The 27396-nt window shown below is 38.8% G+C and overlaps 1 protein-coding gene across 2 annotated transcripts in view; it reads left to right on the top strand.

Moving 5' to 3' along the window:
• The window catches only part of LOC131362398 (NLR family CARD domain-containing protein 3-like), a 156422-nt gene that overhangs the window by 98029 nt on the left and 30997 nt on the right, over positions 1-27396 (top strand). The window contains exons 8-13 of one of the 2 annotated variants that reach the window (XM_058404368.1): positions 1949-2082; positions 2382-2498; positions 4203-4256; positions 4492-6306; positions 9589-9783; positions 10476-10649. In XM_058404368.1, coding sequence (XP_058260351.1) covers positions 1949-2082; positions 2382-2498; positions 4203-4256; positions 4492-6306; positions 9589-9783; positions 10476-10649 — 2489 coding nt within the window. The remainder of the gene's footprint in view (positions 1-1948; positions 2083-2381; positions 2499-4202; positions 4257-4491; positions 6307-9588; positions 9784-10475; positions 10650-27396) is intronic. The other variant, XM_058404369.1, reaches the window with a different exon arrangement.

Genomic DNA, 27396 nt, shown 5'->3' on the forward strand with positions numbered 1-27396 from the left:
AAGAGCAGTAAGAAAACCGCTTCATTTCAGCTGAACTTCCTCTTCAGTGTGTTTCCCGGTGTGTGTAAGTGTTCGGTGTGTGTTAGTTATATATTCCAGTTTTTCTACTAGATTTTTCCTTCAGTTTGTTTGGTTTGTGGTTATTTTTGCTTTAATAACGTGGAACAGACATAATGTGTTTTAAAATCTGACTTCCACAAAAGTGAAAACAACAAAACCAGCCAAGGCCATGAGGATGTTGTCTCGTGATCTCTGAAAAATGTTTTATTTACTTTTATTTTATTATATTTTATTCATATTTTAGTTCAACCAGCCATCATCTAGGAAAGCGGGATAATGTTCCTGTACATCAATATCCCTATGTAAGTATAATTGATTAATTAATTTGTTGGTTAATTTGTTAATAATTTATTTAATACATTTTTGACCAGTTATAGGTGTTAAAGTCAAAGGACAGAATTATGGACTCTGATTTGTTTTTTTATTTTATTGAGCTTCTGAAGTTTATGTCACCATCACTGTGTGTTTATTGTGTAAGGACTACGTTACCCATCAGTCCCTCCACCTCAGGCCATTCTGGTAGACCATTCTTGTCTTGTGTTTGTTGAACATATGGGAAGTCTGTTAAAAGGAAACAGACATGGACATTATAATAAACTACAGTTATTATACAGCTATTATAAGGGTGTCTGCTAACTTCTGTAAGTCTAAATGTAATACAGCTGCCTCAGGCGTTATCTAATATATTTATTTAAGTACAATATCATAATTGTGTAAATAAATTTATATTGAAGCGGGGCCATATTGCTATGTGTGAAGCAAACGTCAAAGTGCAGATGATTTATTATATATACAAGCTCTCTGTAGTACTCCCCTATATCTGGCCCTGTTGCTTCCTGTTCATGAAGATTTTGATCAGCGTTTGTCTGCAAACCAGGCAGCATTTCTTAAACATAGTGCAATAACTATGGAAACATCCTGGGCCCTCAAACTGTCTGGTAGGGAAGGTAATCATCTCTTCATAATCACTGTACTGTCTGTGGAAAGGTCAAAGAGTCACCTTCTAAAATAAAATCTACAATAAATCTGTGGCCAGCTGCAATGTCATGGCATCAGTGATCAGTGTTTTTCCATAAGGAATGTCTTTTTGTTGATAGCTGTTCAGCCATATTTCTGCCTGTGGTGGTGTTCATGTGAGCTCCCTAATTAATCTGGGTTCACAATCAGCACACACTCTTTGGAGTGCTTTATTGATGTTTAAACAAATTTGTGTACCAATCTTGCCTTTGTATATATTTTTAAATAACTGTTGTTTGCACTGTGTCTGTTGTTTACTGCTCAAAAAATTAAAGGAACACTTTGAAAACACATCAGATCTCAATGGGGTAAAATATCATGCTGGATATCTACACTGATATGGACTGGGAAATGTGTTAGGAATGAAAGGATGCCACATGGTTTGATGGAAATGAAAATGATCAACCTACAGAGGGCTGAATTTAACAGTGTGATCTGTCAGTGTGTCTTATATGTTTCACAAACATTATTAAGAATCTGTTATTTCTGTTATTTCTATTATCTGTGTGTGATCTTGCCACCTGATGTCATTGTTCCTGCCCTCTGCTCCCACATGACATGACACCACTGATTAATCCTTATAAACTACTGTAAATCCTCCTGATTCTTAAGTTTCTGGCCGCTCACATGTGTAGTTCAGTACATGATTAAAGTAGAGGTCAATAAGGTCTAGAATCACATGTTTTTCCTGAGATCTTTTTCCTGATCAGTGATCCTGAGATGGGATCCAGATTCCCCATGACTGAATAATTTGGTGTTAGAATGTTAGGGGTCAGTTACTGTATGTAAAACTATGATTTTTTGGTCAGAGATGTAAAAGTTTGTTTCTCTCCATGTTTAACTGGACATTTGTTTTTGTCTTTTTTATTAGAAGAGATACCAGCAGAAGAGATCAGTATCATCAGTGACTCAGCAGTGTCTCCATAAACTGTCTGTTCATACACTAATATTCAAAATGGAGATCACTGATCTGGACACAGATATGACCCCACCCCTAAAGAAGCGGTAACTATATTTCTGCATTTTAGTCATTAATTGTTCATATCTGAAATAAGTAGTGAGTATATAGAGTTCTGCTGTTAAAATGTAAAGCTACAATGCAGAATGGATAAAGGAATTTTTCATGACAGGGTTTTACATTGACTTATAATAAACATGGAAGTAAAAGTATCTTAATTTGATAATAAAAGTAATAGTACTGTCTAATAACATTATTAAAAATAAAGACTGTACCTGTCACTGTTCAAGAGAGCAAAGTGTATAGATTGAATATGTAAAATTGTACTGTCTGTATTGTTGTACAGTAAACTTCAGAAAGAGAGATCAGACTCACCAGCAGTCAGCTGTCTCTCCATGAAGAGTAAAGAGTCTATGGAGCCTCCTTTGTACTTTAAAACTGCTGATTCCTCACCTTTATACAGGTAACATCTCACAGTTCTAGTTAAAGTCAAGGTTAATGTCTGTGCTACACAGTTATAATCAGATATTTTAATTTATATTATAGTTACTTGGTCTATAGTGATGCTGCAATACTTTCAGTAAATGCTTTAGATGAAATAGTGTAAATATTTATGAAGGTAATGTCTTAAATTCTGAACTTATAAATGTTAATATAAGCAAAAGACTAAAGAAAAGTTATGAAAGGTAATGAAACTATTACTACTACTACAACTACTATTTATTATTATTATTATTATTATTATTATTATTATTATTATTATTATTACAGGTTCTCAGAGTTTGTAACATACTGTAAGTGTATTTTGTGCTTGCAATTTTAAATCTGTAAACAGTACAACCTAAAACAAAATAATAATAATAATAATAATAATAATTATAATAATAATTATACCTAAACATTGCACTGATGTTGTTCAACTTAACTTTGAGGTTTCAGTCTAACTACAGCTCAAGCAGGACATAAGCCTTTACTGTCTTCCTGGAAGACTTTGTGGTTTTTGTAAGAGGCAAAAATTAATGGACAGGAAGGAAACTTGGAACAAGAACAAGAGTCCATACACATCAAATTTCTTAACACATTTTTCTGTAACATTAGAGTTTTTTGTTTTTCGGAGAATAAACCCTCTTAATTGTCTCTATACATACTGGGGTGTGTGTGTGTGTGTGTGTGTGTGACAGAGAGTGAGGCTATCAAAATGAATGACGCTTAGCTTTCACAAAACTTAGCTAAATTAGGGACATCATAACGAGCCACCATACTGATTTACGGTCTTAAACAGTCACTACATGTAGCCACAATCCACATACATTTATACTGGCCTTAATTTCAACTTGCAATCATGTTGTTTTAATCTAAGTGTGAATATTCATATTGATTTAAGGACTATGGACTAACTAATTTGCCTCGTTGATTTTTTGTATTTGAGTTTCTCGAGTTCCTCGAGGAATCGTTTCAGCCCTACCATTCACAGAACCTTACTTTTGTTCAGTTGTCTTCAAACGTTTCTTATGAACAGAAACAAAATTTGCATGTAGCACGTGTGAGCAATAATCTTTTATTTTAAGATATTCCAACCTTGAGTGGCCCATATTAATTGACACAAGCCTTCACAAAGTTATGAAGTTACAGATATTCATGTACATTATGAGTACCAAAGTGAAGCTGCTAAACCTGCATTTAATAATTAAATGATTAATGCTATAACACATTTGTTCAAGCTGATTAGATGGATCCTCCTTTAAACTTTAATAATAGAGACTTCTCACCTGTACACAGGTAACATCCCATAGTTCATGTATTATTGATGTACTCCTGTTGTGTTACACCCCTAATGACCACATACTGTCCCCTCTGAAAGTATCAGAACTCCAAGGCCAGTTCTTTTGTTTTTGCTCTAAATTAAAGACATTTGAGTTTGATCAAAAGATGAGTACGTGATGATATTTCAACATTTCAGCTTTTATCTTCTGAAATTTACATCATAAAATAATTAGAAAAACTCCTAGAGAACATGAAAAATATTTGTGATGTTGAATTTAGCACTGTGTTCTCTAAATATGAATGCAGTTACTACTGTTATTGTAGTAAAATTAGATCTACAGCATGTTTAGTGTACAGTATTAAAGTGATTAAAGTCTTTAACAGATACAATGTTTGTTCTCAGTGTTCTACAGGAGGAACAAAAGAGAAGAGAAATGAACATCATGACATTTACAGGGTAAGATCAAACCAGTAACATGACTGTGACACTGACACGCTGATATTATAAACCTTTCTACTGATATTTCCTACATTAGATTCATTATATTGAAGAAAACACACAGTAGAATAAAAGAAACACAGTGAGAACATTATAAAAAACTATCTGTGATAACCATGCAGGAAAACTGATCTTAAACCCTAATAAATGAAGCCCATGTCTCAAAATGTCTTCCTACTTCACCATTTTACAGACACACCCCAGAATCTGCTGATGTTACTGAACTCCAGAAAAAGTTCAAATTAAATCTGAAGAAGAAGTTTCAGTGTTTAAATGGAGAGATGATAAACCTGGGAACCCAAATACTCCTGAATGAGATCTACACAGAGCTCTACATCACAGAGGGAGACAGTGGAGACGTCAATAATGAACATGAGGTGAGACAGATCGAGGCAGCATCCAGGAGAACAACAACAAGAGAGGAAACACCAATCAAATGCAATGACATCTTTAAGCCTTTATCTGAACAAGACAAACCCATCAGAACTGTTCTGACAAAGACCTCATCTGAACAAGACAAACCCATCAGAACTGTTCTGACAAAGGGAGTCGCTGGCATTGGAAAAACAGTCTCTGTACAGAAGTTCATTCTGGACTGGTCTGAAGGGAAAACAAATCAGGACATCCACCTCATATTTCCACTTCCTTTCAGAGAACTGAATTTGATGAAGGACCAGAAACTGAGTCTGATGGAGCTCCTTCATGTCTTTTTTAAGGAAATAAAAGAAACAGAAATGTCCAGATTGGAAAAGGTTCTGTTCATTTTTGACAGATTGGACGAGTGTCGTTTTCCTCTGGATTTCCAGAACACAGTGAGAGTGTGTGATGTAACTGAATCAGCATCAGTGCAGGAGCTGCTGATAAACCTGATCAAAGGGAATCTGCTTCCCTCTGCTCTCATCTGGATCACCTCCCGACCAGCAGCAGCTGATCAAATCCCCTCTGAGTGTGTGCATCGAGTCACAGAGATACGAGGGTTCAATGACCCACAGAAGGAGGAGTATTTCAGGAAGAGGATCAGAGATCAGAGCCTGGCCAATAACATCATCACACACCTGAAGTCATTAAGAAGCCTCTACATCATGTGCTACATCCCAGTCTTCTGCTGGATTTCAGCCACTGTTCTAGAGAGGATGTTGGGTGAAGCAGAGACTGGAGAGATCCCCAAGACTCTGACTCAAATGTACACACACTTCCTCATCATTCAGACAAACATCATAAGAGGAAAATACTCACAGAAGCAGGAGAGTGATGAAGAAATGCTTCTTAAACTGGGACAACTGGCTTTTCAGCAGCTGAAGAAAGGGAACCTGATCTTCTATGAGGAAGACCTGAGAGAGTGTGGCATTGATGTGAGAGAAGCAGCAGTGTACTCAGGTGTGTGTACGCAGATCTTCAGAGAGGAGTTTGGGCTTCACCAGAGTAAAGTGTACTGCTTTGTTCATCTGACCATTCAGGAGCATTTGGCAGCTCTCTATGTTCACACAGCATTTATGAAAGAAAACAGTAATGTTCTTAATCAGAGTCAGGTCTGTAACACAATTTCAGATGTCCACAAGTCTGCAGTAGTGCAGGCATTAGAAAGTCAAACTGGACATCTGGACCTTTTCCTTCGCTTTCTTCTGGGTCTCTCACTGGAGTCCAATCAGAAACTCTTACATGCCTTAATAACACAGACAGGAAGTAGCTCCTACAGCAAAGAGGAAACAGTTCAGTACATTAAGCAGAAGATCAGTAAAGATCTTCCTCCAGAGAAATCCATCAATCTGTTCCACTGTCTGAATGAACTGGGTGATAATTCTCTAGTGGAGGAAATCCAACGCTACCTGAAATCTGGAAAACAAAGTGAACTCTCTTCCTCACAGTGGTCTGCTCTGGTGTTTGTGTTACTGACCTCAGAACAGGATCTGGAGGAATTTGACCTGAATAAATATTTCAGTCCAGAGAAGATAACAGATCTGGTTCTTGTGAAGATGATGCCTGTGATTTCAGCATCCAGAAAAGCAATGTAAGTAAATCTTATTTACTTAATAACTGAAAACTGGGGGTGTAATTTTGGGGGTGTGATGAAACACCAGAAGCAGCAACAGATGACTTTAATGTCATCATGGATGAAAAGAAAGAAAGGAGATGTGAGTTGGTTGATTCAGTAAATTAGCTCAGGTCAGGATAATCATATCTACTGTCTACACCTGTTGATGTTAGCCTAACGGTGACTGAGCTAACGTTAACATACACTGTTGTTGCTAGGTAACTTCAGACTGTTAGCTAAATATTTAATTTAGATTAGAACATTCTGTGTAGCGTGAAAACGAGTTGACTTTAAACCGCGCATTTTCTCTCAGCAATGTAAGACAAGCAGACTCTGGATATTAGTTAGTGTGATTGCGTCAGCAATTTTATTATTTTTTTTTATTTTTATTATTATTCCGTTTCCTGGTCGCGCTAGTAGTCCTAAACGGTAATAGCTAAAATTCTGGTTCCAACGCTAAAATGTTCATCATGTGTTTCTTAAGTGTGCTTTAACTTTTCATGTTGATAAGTATTGTAGTTTATTTTATATTAATTTTAAATTCGATCGTTACGGACTTCACTTCCTGGTTTCCGCACGGGCATTTAAGGAGAGCGCGCACAGTTCGGCTTTTCTCGGAGATTTTCGTGAGCTGTCGTAAACAAGCATGTAAAACGTTACTAGTCCTAAACGATAATAGTTAGAAACATGGTTCCAACGCTAAAATGTTGCCCATGTTATGCTTATGTGTGCTATTACTTTTCATGCTGATAAGTTTTATAGTTTATTTTATATTAATTTGTACATGCATTTTTCACGGACTTCACTTCCTGGTTTCCGTACAGTTCGGTCTTTCTCGGGGATTTTCGGTAGGTGCCGTAAACGCATCTGTAGATGTCGTAAACAAGCATGTAAAACATTACCAGTCCTAAACGGTAATAGATAGAAACATGGTTCCAACGCTGAAATGCTGCTTAGGTGTGATATTACTTTTCATGCTGGTAAGTTTTATAGTTTTTTATATGGATTTGTAAATGTATTTTTCACGGACTTCAGACCGCTGGTGTGTGTGTGTGTGTGTGTGTGTGTGTGACGTCAGCTAGAGTAAGGGAGGAGGTTTTTTTTTTTTTTTTTAATTATTTGAGCATGTCTTGCAATAGTTATCATATTCACAATCATTAATCAATAATATTAAACATATTCACAATCACACTCACATTTTCTTCTGGAAATGCAGCATTATAATTTAATGTTAGACTCAATATGATGATAACTCAGTGGTTTTCATATCAGAGGACAGATGAGGTGGACAGTTAGGATACATGGAGAGATGGGATTGAATGGACAGATGGAGGACAATGAAAAATGTTCTTTATATTTTATGTTTGTGAGATTGTGTGAGAATCTTGCATCCTGTGTACCACATAAGTAGTGTATCTATTGTGTTATCAATTTCCCCTCCTTTTGGATTACAGAAGTAAGGATTACAGATGGTTATTTCTACCCTGCTATAATACAGTGTTGGAGACATAAAAATGATCTACTTTAGGTATTTGTGCTGCACAGAAAATTAGCAGCAGGAATGTAAATATTTTAATTTGTTTATTAACTAAGAGTGGTTGTTTATGCATGAAAGACAATTATTAAAGTAATGATCAACATTTTCATATAATTCCATATTAATGTTGCTGCTGTCTCTCTGCACCTGATATTACACAATAGTGCTGTAACACACACAGTTCATAAAGGCTTTCTGCTTTTTCTATTCTAAACCCCTGTGGTTTGGTGGATGTGTCTCTGACAGACGTCCTGTACAACAAGTCATTTATTTTACATTTTCAGCTACAGCGCTCAGTTTAAAATAAGTTTGTTTAACAGTGGAAATTGAGTCTCACATTATTTACATTTTATTCACACACAAAACATTAATGGTGAACATTTTTGACTTTATAAAATGATTCTCTCAAGTCTTGGTGATCGGTCCCAATTAAACAATAAAGAAAGACATCTTTTTTATATCCATAGTTTAGTAGCCTACTATTTTGTTTCGCAGAAATTGTCTTTATAATCAACTTCATTATTTCCTGGATTTTGTATCACCATTGTCCCTAAATGTATGTAAATGCAGGAAATACCCCCCCCCCCCCACACACACACACACTTCTCTAACCAAAGTCACACCCTTGCTGAAAACACATAAATAAGTTCTTTGAGATGTTATAACTTGAGGTCATACGGGTCACAAAGACAAATGATTGAGACTGAAGAGCAGGTATTAAATGTGTGGAAGACAGTTCCAAAAAAAAGAAAAGTATTTTAGAGTTTAAGAATTAATGAAGGTTTATTGAAATTCTGATTTATCACAGTGAAATTGACTTAATATTCAACACATGTTCACTCAGAGTTCAGAGGAGAGTCTGTAAAAAGCTGTTTTCATTGACAGAAACATTTCACTGTCACATTTACAATCTTCAATCTATTTTAAACAATGTGTTTTCACCTTAAATTTATGTTAGACTTGAAGTACAATCATGCAGACACTGAGTTAATTTCATTATTAATACTTTTATTTAAAAAATCTTATGTCTTGGTAAAGGGTTTTATTTGAGTTTCTAGAAAGGTTTGAATGTTTAATACTCATTAGAGACTGTTTTTATTTACACTTCATTATATAATAGTATAAATGTGTTATATGCTGATTATATTTTCTTTCCTTCTTCTCCTAATGTCCCTAAACAGGGAAAGTCAAACACAGTGTAAGGGTTAAATCACTGACACAGGGAGCAAATAAGGAGCCCATGGCATTAACTCCCACATACTCACACACACACACACACACACACACACACACACACTGTTAGATAACTAGCTTATGACAGGTAGCTACATTAATCAGTCATCACTGGACTGGTTCTCATTTTAGTAGCTAATAAAATATATCAGAATAAAATAATGTCATAGCTGAATAATTAAAACTAATAAATAAGAATCATTAAATCTAACTCTGTATGACTTTAAACTTTTTTGTTTTATATTGAAGTATTAATTCAGTTCATGCTCCATGTTTATACAGTGTGTTGGTGAAGATGCAGCTGAAAACTCACACCAAGTTTAATCCAAACAGCTCTGACTGTAAAATATTATTACAGTATTTAAAGGTTTTCTCTAACTGGTGTTTGTGCTTTTGGCTTTTATAAGAAGGAGAAGGTTCAGTAAAAGCCTTGAGAACTTGTTTGATAATTTGTACTAGTGTTCATTGTGTTATTTTATTTCCCTCAGTATCAGGTGTAATAAGATTGAAGGCAGAGGTCGTGCATCTCTGGCATCAGTGCTCAGATCAGAAACCTCCAATCTGAAAGAACTCCATCTGATTGTGGATACACTGGATCTGTCTTGGAATAATCTAGGAGATTCAGGAGTGAAGAGACTCTGTGCTGTATTGGAGAATCCTCAGTGTAAAGTGAAGAAACTGAGGTAAGATCATCTCTCTGAGAGTCACAGCAGCTCAATAAAAGCAGCAGTATTAGTTACTGTATTAGGAACTAAAATTTCCTGTAACTGTACAACATGCAGAACAAATATATTAGTCAATGTGCATTAATAAGAGTAGTGAGAAAATTAAATAAAGCTACAGTTAGTTACATGTGCATTAAAATACAGTTACACAGAGATAAATTCTACAAAACTCTGCTCATTACTTTTAACTTAAAACAGCAACACCACAATAACACACTAAATGAAGATATATCTCAGTAACAGCAGTAATCCTTTGGCCTGTGTTAATAGTACATTGGGATTGTTCAAGAAAAGGAAGATTGTCCATCATGACATCATCATCTTTCAACAAGTCTTCCTCTCACACCTGAGAAAACAAACTCAGGAATTAATGTTTTAAGCTTGATATTATATTTTAGTATTTTATATGTTTTAATTTTATGTTATTTCCCCTATGTAGTGCACTATAAATCTCTCTCTCTCTCTCTCTCTCTCTCTCTCTCTCTCTGGAAGTCTTCATTATCAGTCTGTTGCTCTCTGTTCAGATTCAGCTGCTCATAGTTTATCAAATACAAAATATTAATTGATTTAATACATGGATCATCTTTAAAGTAAATATTAAACCTATATGAGGATCTGTTGATGAAGAGTGTGTTATTGTGTGTCTGCAGGTTGTATGATTGTAATTTCTCAGATGAAGGCTGTTCTGCTCTGACTTCAGCTCTGAGATCAAACCCCTCACACCTGAGAGACCTGAATCTGTCTGGGAATAATCTAGGAGACTCAGGAGTGAAGAGTCTCTCTGCTCTACTGGAGAATCCTCTCTGTAAACTGGAGACACTGTGGTAAGATCATCTCTCTGAGAGTCACATGACCTGATCCTCACTAATGAGGAGCACCGAATAGTTATAATAATTATAATTAATAATAATCGAATGATTTATCTTGAATTTAGTGTAGAGGAGTTAAGTAAATGTTGATCGCTTTAGTTGAGCACTGTTGCCATTTACTGTACTCGATTTTGACTGACATCTCTCTACATGTGCGCACACACACGCTAACACGCGAGAGTGTGCGCTCAAATATGCTCTAGACGATGTCATACACCTATCAGTCTGCACAGCGCTGCTTTAAGTGACTAAAACACACACACATGACTGAAATGCACACCTATACACACACACACACACAACATGTGACTAAAATATACATCTATACACACACACACGACGTGACTAAAATACAGACTTATACAAAATCACACACCACATGACTAAAATACACACCTATACACACTCACACACACCACCGGACTAAAATACACACCTATACACACACACACCACGTGACTAAAATACACACCTATACACACTCACACACACCACCTGACTAAAATACACACCTATACACACTCACACACCACGTGACTAAAATACAAACCTATACACACTAACACACACCACCTGACTAAAATACACACCTATACACACACACACACACACACACAACATGTGACTAAAATATACATCTATACACACACACACACCACGTGACTAAAATACACACCTATACACACACACACACACACACTACGTGACTAAAATACACACCTATACACACACACACACTACGTGACTAAAATACACACCTATACACACACACACTACGTGACTAAAATACACACCTATACACACACACACACAACACGTGACTAAAATACACACCTATACAAACACACACACACACACCACTTGACTAAAATACACACCTATACAAACACACACACACACACAACACGTGACTAAAATACACACCTATACACACACACACACACTACGTGACTAAAATACACACCTATTCACACACACTACGTGACTAAAATACACACCTATACACACACACACTATGTGAATAAAATACACACCTATACACACTCACACACACCACATGACTAAAATACACACCTATACACACACACACACACCACGTGACTAAAATACACACCTATACACACACACACACCACATGACTAAAATACACACCTATACACACACACACACACACACACACACACACACACCACGTGACTAAAATACACACCTATACAAACACACACACACACACACACACCACGTTACTAAAATACACACCTATACAAACACACACACACACCACGTGACTAAAATACACACCTATACAATCACACACACACACATGTGACTAAAATACACACCTATACAAACACACACACACACTACGTGACTAAAATACACACCTATACAAACACACACACATGTGACTAAAATACACACCTATACAAACACACACACACACACACACACACACCACGTGACTAAAATACACACCTATACAAACACACACACACACACCACGTGACTAAAATACACACCTATACACACACACACACACACTACGTGACTAAAATACACACCTATACACACACACACACACCACGTGACTAAAATACACACCTATACAAACACACACGCACACACCACGTGACTAAAATACACACCTATACACACACACACACACACACACTACGTGACTAAAATACACACCTATACACACACACACACACACACTACGTGACTAAAATACACACCTATACACACACACACACACACACTACGTGACTAAAATACACACCTATACACACACACACCACGTGACTAAAATACACACCTATACACACACACACACACCACGTGACTAAAATACACACCTATACACACACACACACCACGTGACTAAAATACACACCTATACACACACACACACACACCAGGTGACTAAAATACACACCTATAGAAACACACACACACACACACACCACTTGACTAAAATACACACCTATACAAACACACACACACAACACGTGACTAAAATACACACCTATACACACACACACACACACACACACTACGTGACTAATATACTCACCTATACACACACACACCACGTGACTAAAATACACACCTATACACACACACACACACACTACGTGACTAAAATACACACCTATACAAACACACACACACACACACCCACCACGTGACTAAAATACACACCTATACAAACACACACACACACACACATCACGTGACTAAAATACACACCTATACAAACACACACACACACATGTGACTAAAATACACACCTATACAAACACACACACACACTACGTGACTAAAATACACACCTATACAAACACACACACATGTGACTAAAATACACACCTATACAAACACACACACACACTACGTGACTAAAATACACACCTATACACACACACACACACAACACGTGACTAAAATACACACCTATACACACACACACACACACACTACGTGACTAAAATACACACCTATACACACACACACACACACACACACTACGTGACTAAAATACACACCTATACACACACACACACACACTACGTGACTAAAATACACACCTATACACACACACACACACACTACGTGACTAAAATACACACCTATACACACACACACACACACACTACGTGACTAAAATACACACCTATACACACACACACACACACACACTACGTGACTAAAATACACACCTATACACACACACACACACACACACACCACGTGACTAAAATACACACCTATACACACACACACACACTACGTGACTAAAATACACACCTATACACACACACACACACACCACGTGACTAAAATACACACCTATACAAACACACACACACACCACGTGACTAAAATACACACCTATACAAACACACACACACACCACGTGACTAAAATACACACCTATACACACACACACACACACACTACGTGACTAAAATACACACCTATACACACACACACACACCACGTGACTAAAATACACACCTATACAAACACACACGCACACACCACGTGACTAAAATACACACCTATTCGCACACACACACACAACACGTGACTAAAATACACACCTATACACACACACACACACACACTTCGTGACTAAAATACACACCTATACACACACACACACACACACACACTACGTGACTAAAATACACACCTATACACACACACACACACACACCACGTGACTAAAATACACACCTATACACACACACACACACTACGTGACTAAAATACACACCTATACACACACACACACCACGTGACTAAAATACACACCTATACACACACACACACACACACCAGGTGACTAAAATACACACCTATAGAAACACACACACACACACACCACTTGACTAAAATACACACCAATACAAACACACACACACAACACGTGACTAAAATACACACCTATACACACACACACACACACTACGTGACTAATATACACACCTATACACACACACACCACGTGACTAAAATACACACCTATACACACACACACACACCAAGTGACTAAAATACACACCTATACACACACACACACACACTATGTGACTAAAATACACACCTATACACACACACACCACGTGACTAAATTACACACCTATACACACACACACACACCAAGTGACTAAAATACATACCTATACACACACACACACTACGTGACTAAAATACACACCTATACACACTCACACACACCACATGACTAAAATACACACCTATACACACACAAACACCACATGACTAAAATACACACCTATACACACACACACCACGTGACTAACATACACACCTATACACACACACACACACCAAGTGACTAAAATACACACCTATACACACACACACACTACGTGACGAAAATACACACCTATACACACTCACACACTCCACATGACTAAAATACACACCTATACACACACACACACACCACGTGACTAAAATACACACCTATACACACACACACACACTACGTGACTAAAATACACACCTATACACACACACACACACACACACACCACGTGACTAAAATACACACCTATACACACACACACACCACGTGACTAAAATACACACCTATACACACACACACACACTACGTGACTAAAATACACACCTATACAAACACACACACACACACACACACCACGTGACTAAAATACACACCTATACACACACACACACACCACGTGACTAAAATACACACCTATACAAACACACACACACCACGTGACTAAAATACACACCTATACACACACACACACACACTACGTGACTAAAATACACACCTATACACACTCACACACTCCACATGACTAAAATACACACCTATACAAACACACACACACCACGTGACTAAAATACACACCTATACACACACACACACACACTACGTGACTAAAATACACACCTATACACACACACACACACACTACGTGACTAAAATACACACCTATATACACACACACACACTACGTGACTAAAATACACACCTATACACACACACACAACACGTGACTAAAATACACACCTATACACACACACACACACACACACACACTACGTGACTAAAATACACACCTATATACACACACACACAGACACTACGTGACTAAAATACACACCTATACACACACACACAACACGTGACTAATATACACACCTATACACACACACACACACACACACACTACGTGACTAAAATACACACCTATACACACACACACAACACGTGACTAAAATACACACCTATACACACACACACACACACTACGTGACTAAAATACACACCTATACACACACACACTACGTGACTAAAATACACACCTATACACACAAACACAACACGTGACTAATATACACACCTATACAAACACACACACACACACCACTTGACTAGAATACACACCTATACAAACAAACACACCACGTGACTAAAATACACACCTATACACACACACACACACACACACACTACGTGACTAAAATACACACCTATACACACACACACACACACACACAACACGTGACTAAAATACACACCTATACAAACACACACACACACACCACTTGACTAAAATACACACCTATACAAACACACACACACAACACGTGACTAAAATACACACCTATACACACACACACACACACACACTACGTGACTAATATACACACCTATACACACACACCACGTGACTAAAATACACACCTATACACACACACACACACTACGTGACTAAAATACACACCTATACACACACACACACCACGTGACTAAAATACACACCTATACACACACACACACACCAAGTGACTAAAATACACACCTATACACACACACACTACGTGACTAAAATACACACCTATACACACTCACACACTCCACATGACTAAAATACACACCTATACACACTCACACACACACACACCATGTGACTAAAATACACACCTATACACACACACACACACACACACACTACGTGACTAAAATACACACCTATACACACACACACACACACACACACCACGTGACTAAAATACACACCTATACACACACACACACACACACAACACGTGACTAAAATACACACCTATACAAACACACACACACACACCACTTGACTAAAATACACACCTATACAAACACACACACACACACAACACGTGACTAATATACACACCTATACACACACACCACGTGACTAAAATACACACCTATACACACACACACACACTACGTGACTAAAATACACACCTATACACACACACACCACGTGACTAAAATACACACCTATACACACACACACACACCAAGTGACTAAAATACACACCTATACACACACACACACTACGTGACTAAAATACACACCTATACACACACACACACACCACATGACTAAAATACACACCTATACACACACACACACACACACACCACGTGACTAAAATACACACCTATACACACACACACACACACACACACACACCACGTGACTAAAATACACACCTATACACACACACACACACACCACGTGACTAAAATACACACCTATACACACACACACACACACACCACGTGACTAAAATACACACCTATACACACACACACACACACACCACGTGACTAAAATACACACCTATACACACACACACACACACACACTACGTGACTAAAATACACACCTATACACACACACACACACTACGTGACTAAAATACACACCTATACACACACACACACTACGTGACTAAAATACACACCTATACACACTCACACACACCACATGACTAAAATACACACCTATACACACACACACACACCACGTGACTAAAATACACACCTATACACACACACACACACACACACTACGTGACTAAAATACACACCTATACACACACACACACCACATGACTAAAATACACACCTATACACACACACACACACACACACCACATGACTAAAATACACACCTATACACACACACACACACACACCACGTGACTAAAATACACACCTATACACACACACACACACACACACACACTACGTGACTAAAATACACACCTATACACACACACACACACTACGTGACTAAAATACACACCTATACACACACACACACTACGTGACTAAAATACACACCTATACACACACACACACACCACGTGACTAAAATACACACCTATACACACACACACACACACCACGTGACTAAAATACACACCTATACACACACACACACACACTACGTGACTAAAATACACACCTATACACACACACACACACACACACTACGTGACTAAAATACACACCTATACACACACACACACACACCACGTGACTAAAATACACACCTATACACACACACACACACACACCACGTGACTAAAATACACACCTATACACACACACACACACACTACGTGACTAAAATACACACCTATACACACACACACACACACACACTACGTGACTAAAATACACACCTATACACACACACACAACACGTGACTAAAATACACACCTATACACACCCACACACACACTACATGACTAAAATCCACACCTATACACACACACACAACACGTGACTAAAATACACACCTATACACACACACACACACTACGTGACTAAAATACACACCTATACACACACACACCACGTGACTAAAATACACACCTATACACACACACTACGTGACTAAAATACACACCTATACACACACACACACTACGTGACTAAAATACACACCTATACACACACAACACAAACCACGTGACTAAAATACACACCTATACACACACACACACACAAACACACACAACACGTGACTAAAATACACACCTATACACACAAACACACACACACACACACAACACGTGACTAAAATACACACCTATACACACACACACCACATGACTAAAATACACACCTATACATACACACAACACGTGACTAAAATACACACCTATACACACACACACCACATGACTAAAATACACACCTATACACACACACACACACAACACGTGACTAAAATACACACCTATACACACACACACACACTACGTGACTAATATACACACCTATACACACACACCACGTGACTAAAATACACACCTATACACACACACACACACACACCACGTGACTAAAATACACACCTATACACACACACACACACTACGTGACTAATATACACACCTATACACACACACCACGTGACTAAAATACACACCTATACACACACACACACACACCACGTGACTAAAATACACACCTATACACACACACACACACCAAGTGACTAAAATACATACCTATACACACACACACACTACGTGACTAAAATACACACCTATACACACTCACACACTCCACATGACTAAAATACACACCTATACACACTCACACACACCACATGACTAAAATAAACACCTATACACACACACACACACACACACCACGTGACTAAAATACACACCTATACAAACGCACACACACACAACACGTGACTAAAATACACACCTATACAAACACACACACACACACCACTTGACTAAAATACACACCTATACAAACACACACACACAACACGTGACTAAAATACACACCTATACACACACACACACACACACCACTTGACTAAAATACACACCTATACAAACACACACACACAACACGTGACTAAAATACACACCTATACACACACACACACACACACTACGTGACTAATATACACACCTATACACACACACCACGTGACTAAAATACACACCTATACACACACACACACACTACGTGACTAAAATACACACCTATACACACACACACCACGTGACTAAAATACACACCTATACACACACACACACACCAAGTGACTAAAATACACACCTATACACACACACACACACTACGTGACTAAAATACACACCTATACACACACACACCACGTGACTAAAATACACACCTATACACACACACACACACCAAGTGACTAAAATACACACCTATACACACTCACACACTCCACATGACTAAAATACACACCTATACACACTCACACACACCACGTGACTAAAATACACACCTATACACACACAAACACCACATGACTAAAATACACACCTATACACACACACACACACACACCACGTGACTAAAATACACACCTATACAAACGCACACACACACACACACCACGTGACTAAAATACACACCTATACAAACACACACACACACACCACGTGACTAAAATACACACCTATACACACACACACACACACACCACGTGACTAAAATACACACCTATACACACACACACACACACACACTACGTGACTAAAATACACACCTATACACACACACACACACTACGTGACTAAAATACACACCTATACACACACACACACACTACGTGACTAAAATACACACCTATACACACACACACTACGTGACTAAAATACACACCTATACACACACACACACACACACCACGTGACTAAAATACACACCTATACACACACACACACTACGTGACTAAAATACACACCTATACACACACACACACACTACGTGACTAAAATACACACCTATACACACACACACACACACACTACGTGACTAAAATACACACCTATACACACACACACACCACGTGACTAAAATACACACCTATACACACACACACACACACACCACGTGACTAAAATACACACCTATACACACACACACACACACACACACCACGTGACTAAAATACACACCTATACACACACACACACACACACACACACACCACGTGACTAAAATACACACCTATACACACACACACACACACACCACGTGACTAAAATACACACCTATACACACACACACACACACACCACGTGACTAAAATACACACCTATACACACACACACACACCACGTGACTAAAATACACACCTATACACACACACACACACTACGTGACTAAAATACACACCTATACACACACACACACACACACCACGTGACTAGAATACACACCTATACACACACACACACACACACCACGTGACTAAAATACACACCTATACACACACACACACACTACGTGACTAAAATACACACCTATACACACACACACACACACCACGTGACTAAAATACACACCTATACACACACACACACCACGTGACTAAAATACACACCTATACACACACACACACTACGTGACTAAAATACACACCTATACACACACACACACTACGTGACTAAAATACACACCTATACACACACACACTACGTGACTAAAATACACACCTATACACACACACACACCACGTGACTAAAATACACACCTATACACACACACACACACACACCACGTGACTAAAATACACACCTATACACACACACACACACTACGTGACTAAAATACACACCTATACACACACACACACACTATGTGACTAAAATACACACCTATACACACACACACACACTACGTGACTAAAATACACACCTATACACACACAGACACACACACCACGTGACTAGAATACACACCTATACACACACACACACACACACACCACGTGACTAAAATACACACCTATACACACACACACACACACACACTACGTGACTAAAATACACACCTATACACACACACACACCACATGACTAAAATACACACCTATACACACAGACATACACACACACCACGTGACTAAAATACACACCTATACAAACGCACACACACACACACACTACGTGACTAAAATACACACCTATACACACACACACACTACGTGACTAAAATACACACCTATACACACACACACTACGTGACTAAAATACACACCTATACACACACACACACACACACACCACGTGACTAAAATACACACCTATACACACACACACACACACACCACGTGACTAAAATACACACCTATACACACACACACACACTACGTGACTAAAATACACACCTATACACACACACACACACACACCACGTGACTAAAATACACACCTATACACACACACACACACACACTACGTGACTAAAATACACACCTATACACACACACACACACTACGTGACTAAAATACACACCTATACACACACACACACACACACACCACGTGACTAAAATACACACCTATACACACACACACACACACACACCACGTGACTAAAATACACACCTATACAAACACACACACACACACACCACGTGACTAAAATACACACCTATACAAACACACACACACACACCACGTGACTAAAATACACACCTATACACACACACACACACACACACACACTACGTGACTAAAATACACACCTATACACACACACACACCACGTGACTAAAATACACACCTATACACACACACACATACACACACACCACGTGACTAAAATACACACCTATACAAACACACACACACACACCACTTGACTAAAATACACACCTATACAAACACACACACACAACACGTGACTAAAATACACACCTATACACACACACACACACTACGTGACTAATATACACACCTATACACACACACCACGTGACTAAAATACACACCTATACACACACACACACACTCTGTGACTAAAATACACACCTATACACACACACACACCACGTGACTAAAATACACACCTATACACACACACACACCAAGTGACTAAAATACACACCTATACACACACACACACTACGTGACTAAAATACACACCTATACACACTCACACACTCCACATGACTAAAATACACACCTATACACACTCACACACACCATGTGACTAAAATACACACCTATACACACACAAACACCACATGACTAAAATACACACCTATACACACACACACACACACCACGTGACTAAAATACACACCTATACAAACGCACACACACACACACACCACGTGACTAAAATACACACCTATACAAACACACACACACACACCACGTGACTAAAATACACACCTATACACACACACACACACACTACGTGACTAAAATACACACCTATACACACACACACACACTACGTGACTAAAATACACACCTATACACACACACACACTACGTGACTAAAATACACACCTATACACACACACACTACGTGACTAAAATACACACCTATACACACACACACACACACACACACCACGTGACTAAAATACACACCTATACACACACACACACACACACCACGTGACTAAAATACACACCTATACACACACACACACACACTACGTGACTAAAATACACACCTATACACACACACACACACACACACTACGTGACTAAAATACACACCTATACACACACACACACCACATGACTAAAATACACACCTATACACACACACACACACACCACGTGACTAAAATACACACCTATACAAACGCACACACACACACACACCACATGACTAAAATACACACCTATACACACACACACACACACACTACGTGACTAAAATACACACCTATACACACACACACACACTACGTGACTAAAATACACACCTATACACACACACACACACACACTACGTGACTAAAATACACACCTATACACACACACACACACACTACGTGACTAAAATACACACCTATACACACACACACACTACGTGACTAAAATACACACCTATACACACACACACACACACTACGTGACTAAAATACACACCTATACACACACACACACACACTACGTGACTAAAATACACACCTATACACACACACACACACACACCACGTGACTAAAATACACACCTATACACACACACACACACACACCACGTGACTAAAATACACACCTATACACACACACACACACTACGTGACTAAAATACACACCTATACACACACACACACACACTACATGACTAAAATACACACCTATACACACACACACACACACACACCACGTGACTAGAATACACACCTATACACACACACACACTACGTGACTAAAATACACACCTATACACACACACACACACTACGTGACTAAAATACACACCTATACACACACACACTACGTGACTAAAATACACACCTATACACACACACACACACACCACGTGACTAAAATACACACCTATACACACACACACACACACACCACGTGACTAAAATACACACCTATACACACACACACACACACCACGTGACTAAAATACACACCTATACACACACACACACACACTACGTGACTAAAATACACACCTATACACACACACACACACTACGTGACTAAAATACACACCTATACACACACACACACCACGTGACTAAAATACACACCTATACACACACACACACACACTACGTGACTAAAATACACACCTATACACACACACACACACACTACGTGACTAAAATACACACCTATACACACACACACACACTACGTGACTAAAATACACACCTATACACACACACACACTACGTGACTAAAATACACACCTATACACACACACACACACTACGTGACTAAAATACACACCTATACACACACACACACACACTACGTGACTAAAATACACACCTATACACACACACACACACACTACGTGACTAAAATACACACCTATACACACACACACACAACACGTGACTAATATACACACCTATACAAACACACACACACACAACACGTGACTAATATACACACCTATACAAACACACACACACACACCACATGACTAAAATACACACCTATACAAACACACACACAACACGTTACTAATATACACACCTATACAAACACACACACACACAACACGTGACTAAAATACACACCTATACACACACACACACACACACACACACACTACGTGACTAAAATACACACCTATACACACACACACACACACTACGTGACTAAAATCCACACCTATACACACACACAACACGTGACTAAAATACACACCTATACACACACACACACACACACACACACACTACGTGACTAAAATACACACCTATACACACACACACACACACACACACACTACGTGACTAAAATACACACCTATACACACACACACACACACACACACCACGTGACTAAAATACACACCTATACACACACACACACACACTACGTGACTAAAATACACACCTATACACACACACACACACACACACACACACTACGTGACTAAAATACACACCTATACACACACACACACACACACACACACTACGTGACTAAAATACACACCTATACACACACACACACACACACACACTACGTGACTAAAATACACACCTATACACACACACACAACACGTGACTAATATACACACCTATACACACACACACACCACGTGACTAAAATACACACCTATACACACACACACACACACTATGTGACTAAAATACACACCTATACACACACACACACACACACTACGTGACTAAAATACACAACTATACACACACACACACCACATGACTAAAATACACACCTATACACACACACACACACGCCACGTGACTAAAATACACACCTATACACACACACACACACACACACCACATGACTAAAATACACACCTATGCACACTCACACACACACCACGTGACTAAAATACACACCTATATACACACACACACACCACGTGACTAAAATACACACCTATACACACACACACACACCACGTGACTAAAATACACACCTATACACACACACACACACACAACACGTGACTAAAATACACACCTATACACACACACACAACACGTGACTAATATACACACCTATACACACACACACACACACAACACGTGACTAATATACACACCTATACAAACACACACACACACATGTGACTAAAATACACACCTATACACACACACACACACACACACACTACGTGACTAAAATACACACCTATACACACACACACACACACTACGTGACTAAAATACACACCTATACACACACACACACACTACGTGACTAAAATACACACCTATACACACACACACAACACGTGACTAATATACACACCTATACAAACACACACACACACAACACGTGACTAATATACACACCTATACACACACACACACACACAACACGTGACTAATATACACACCTATACAAACACACACACACACACCACATGACTAAAATACACACCTATACACACACACACACACACTACATGACTAAAATACACACCTATACACACACACACACCACGTGACTAAAATACACACCTATACACACACACACACACACTACGTGACTAAAATACACACCTATACACACACACACTACGTGACTAAAATACACACCTATACACACACACACACACACACACACACACACTACGTGACTAAAATACACACCTATACACACACACACACACACACACAACACGTGACTAAAATACACACCTATACACACACACACACACCACGTGACTAAAATACACACCTATACAAACACACACACACACACACCACGTGACTAAAATACACACCTATACAAACACACACACACACACCACGTGACTAAAATACACACCTATACACACACACACACACTACGTGACTAAAATACACACCTATACACACACACACACACTACGTGACTAAAATACACACCTATACACACACACACACTACGTGACTAAAATACACACCTATACACACACACACTACGTGACTAAAATACACACCTATACACACACACACACACACACCACGTGACTAAAATACACACCTATACACACACACACACACCACGTGACTAAAATACACACCTATACACACACACACACACTACGTGACTAAAATACACACCTATACACACACACACACACACACACTACGTGACTAAAATACACACCTATACACACACACACACTACGTGACTAAAATACACACCTATACACACACACACTACGTGACTAAAATACACACCTATACACACACACACACACACACCACGTGACTAAAATACACACCTATACACACACACACACACTACGTGACTAAAATACACACCTATACACACACACACACACTACGTGACTAAAATACACACCTATACACACACACACACACACACACACTACGTGACTAAAATACACACCTATACACACACACACACACACCACGTGACTAAAATACACACCTATACACACACACACACACACACACACCACGTGACTAAAATACACACCTATACACACACACACACACACACCACGTGACTAAAATACACACCTATACACACACACACACACACACTACGTGACTAAAATACACACCTATACACACACACACACACTACGTGACTAAAATACACACCTATACACACACACACACACACACCACGTGACTAGAATACACACCTATACACACACACACTACGTGACTAAAATACACACCTATACACACACACACACACTACGTGACTAAAATACACACCTATACACACACACACACACACACACCACGTGACTAGAATACACACCTATACACACACACACACACACACCACGTGACTAAAATACACACCTATACACACACACACACACTACGTGACTAAAATACACACCTATACAAACACACACACACACACACACACCACGTGACTAAAATACACACCTATACACACACACACACACCACGTGACTAAAATACACACCTATACACACACACACACACACCACGTGACTAAAATACACACCTATACACACACACACACACCACGTGACTAAAATACACACCTATACACACACACACACCACGTGACTAAAATACACACCTATACACACACACACACACTACGTGACTAAAATACACACCTATACACACACACACACACACCACGTGACTAAAATACACACCTATACACACACACACACACACTACGTGACTAAAATACACACCTATACACACACACACACACTACGTGACTAAAATACACACCTATACACACACACACACACTACGTGACTAAAATACACACCTATACACACACACACACACACACACACACACACCACGTGACTAAAATACACACCTATACACACACACACACACACACCACGTGACTAAAATACACACCTATACACACACACACACACACACCACGTGACTAAAATACAC

The sequence above is a fragment of the Hemibagrus wyckioides genome, linkage group LG12, assembly GCF_019097595.1.
Source record: "Hemibagrus wyckioides isolate EC202008001 linkage group LG12, SWU_Hwy_1.0, whole genome shotgun sequence".
Classification (NCBI taxonomy): domain Eukaryota; kingdom Metazoa; phylum Chordata; class Actinopteri; order Siluriformes; family Bagridae; genus Hemibagrus; species Hemibagrus wyckioides.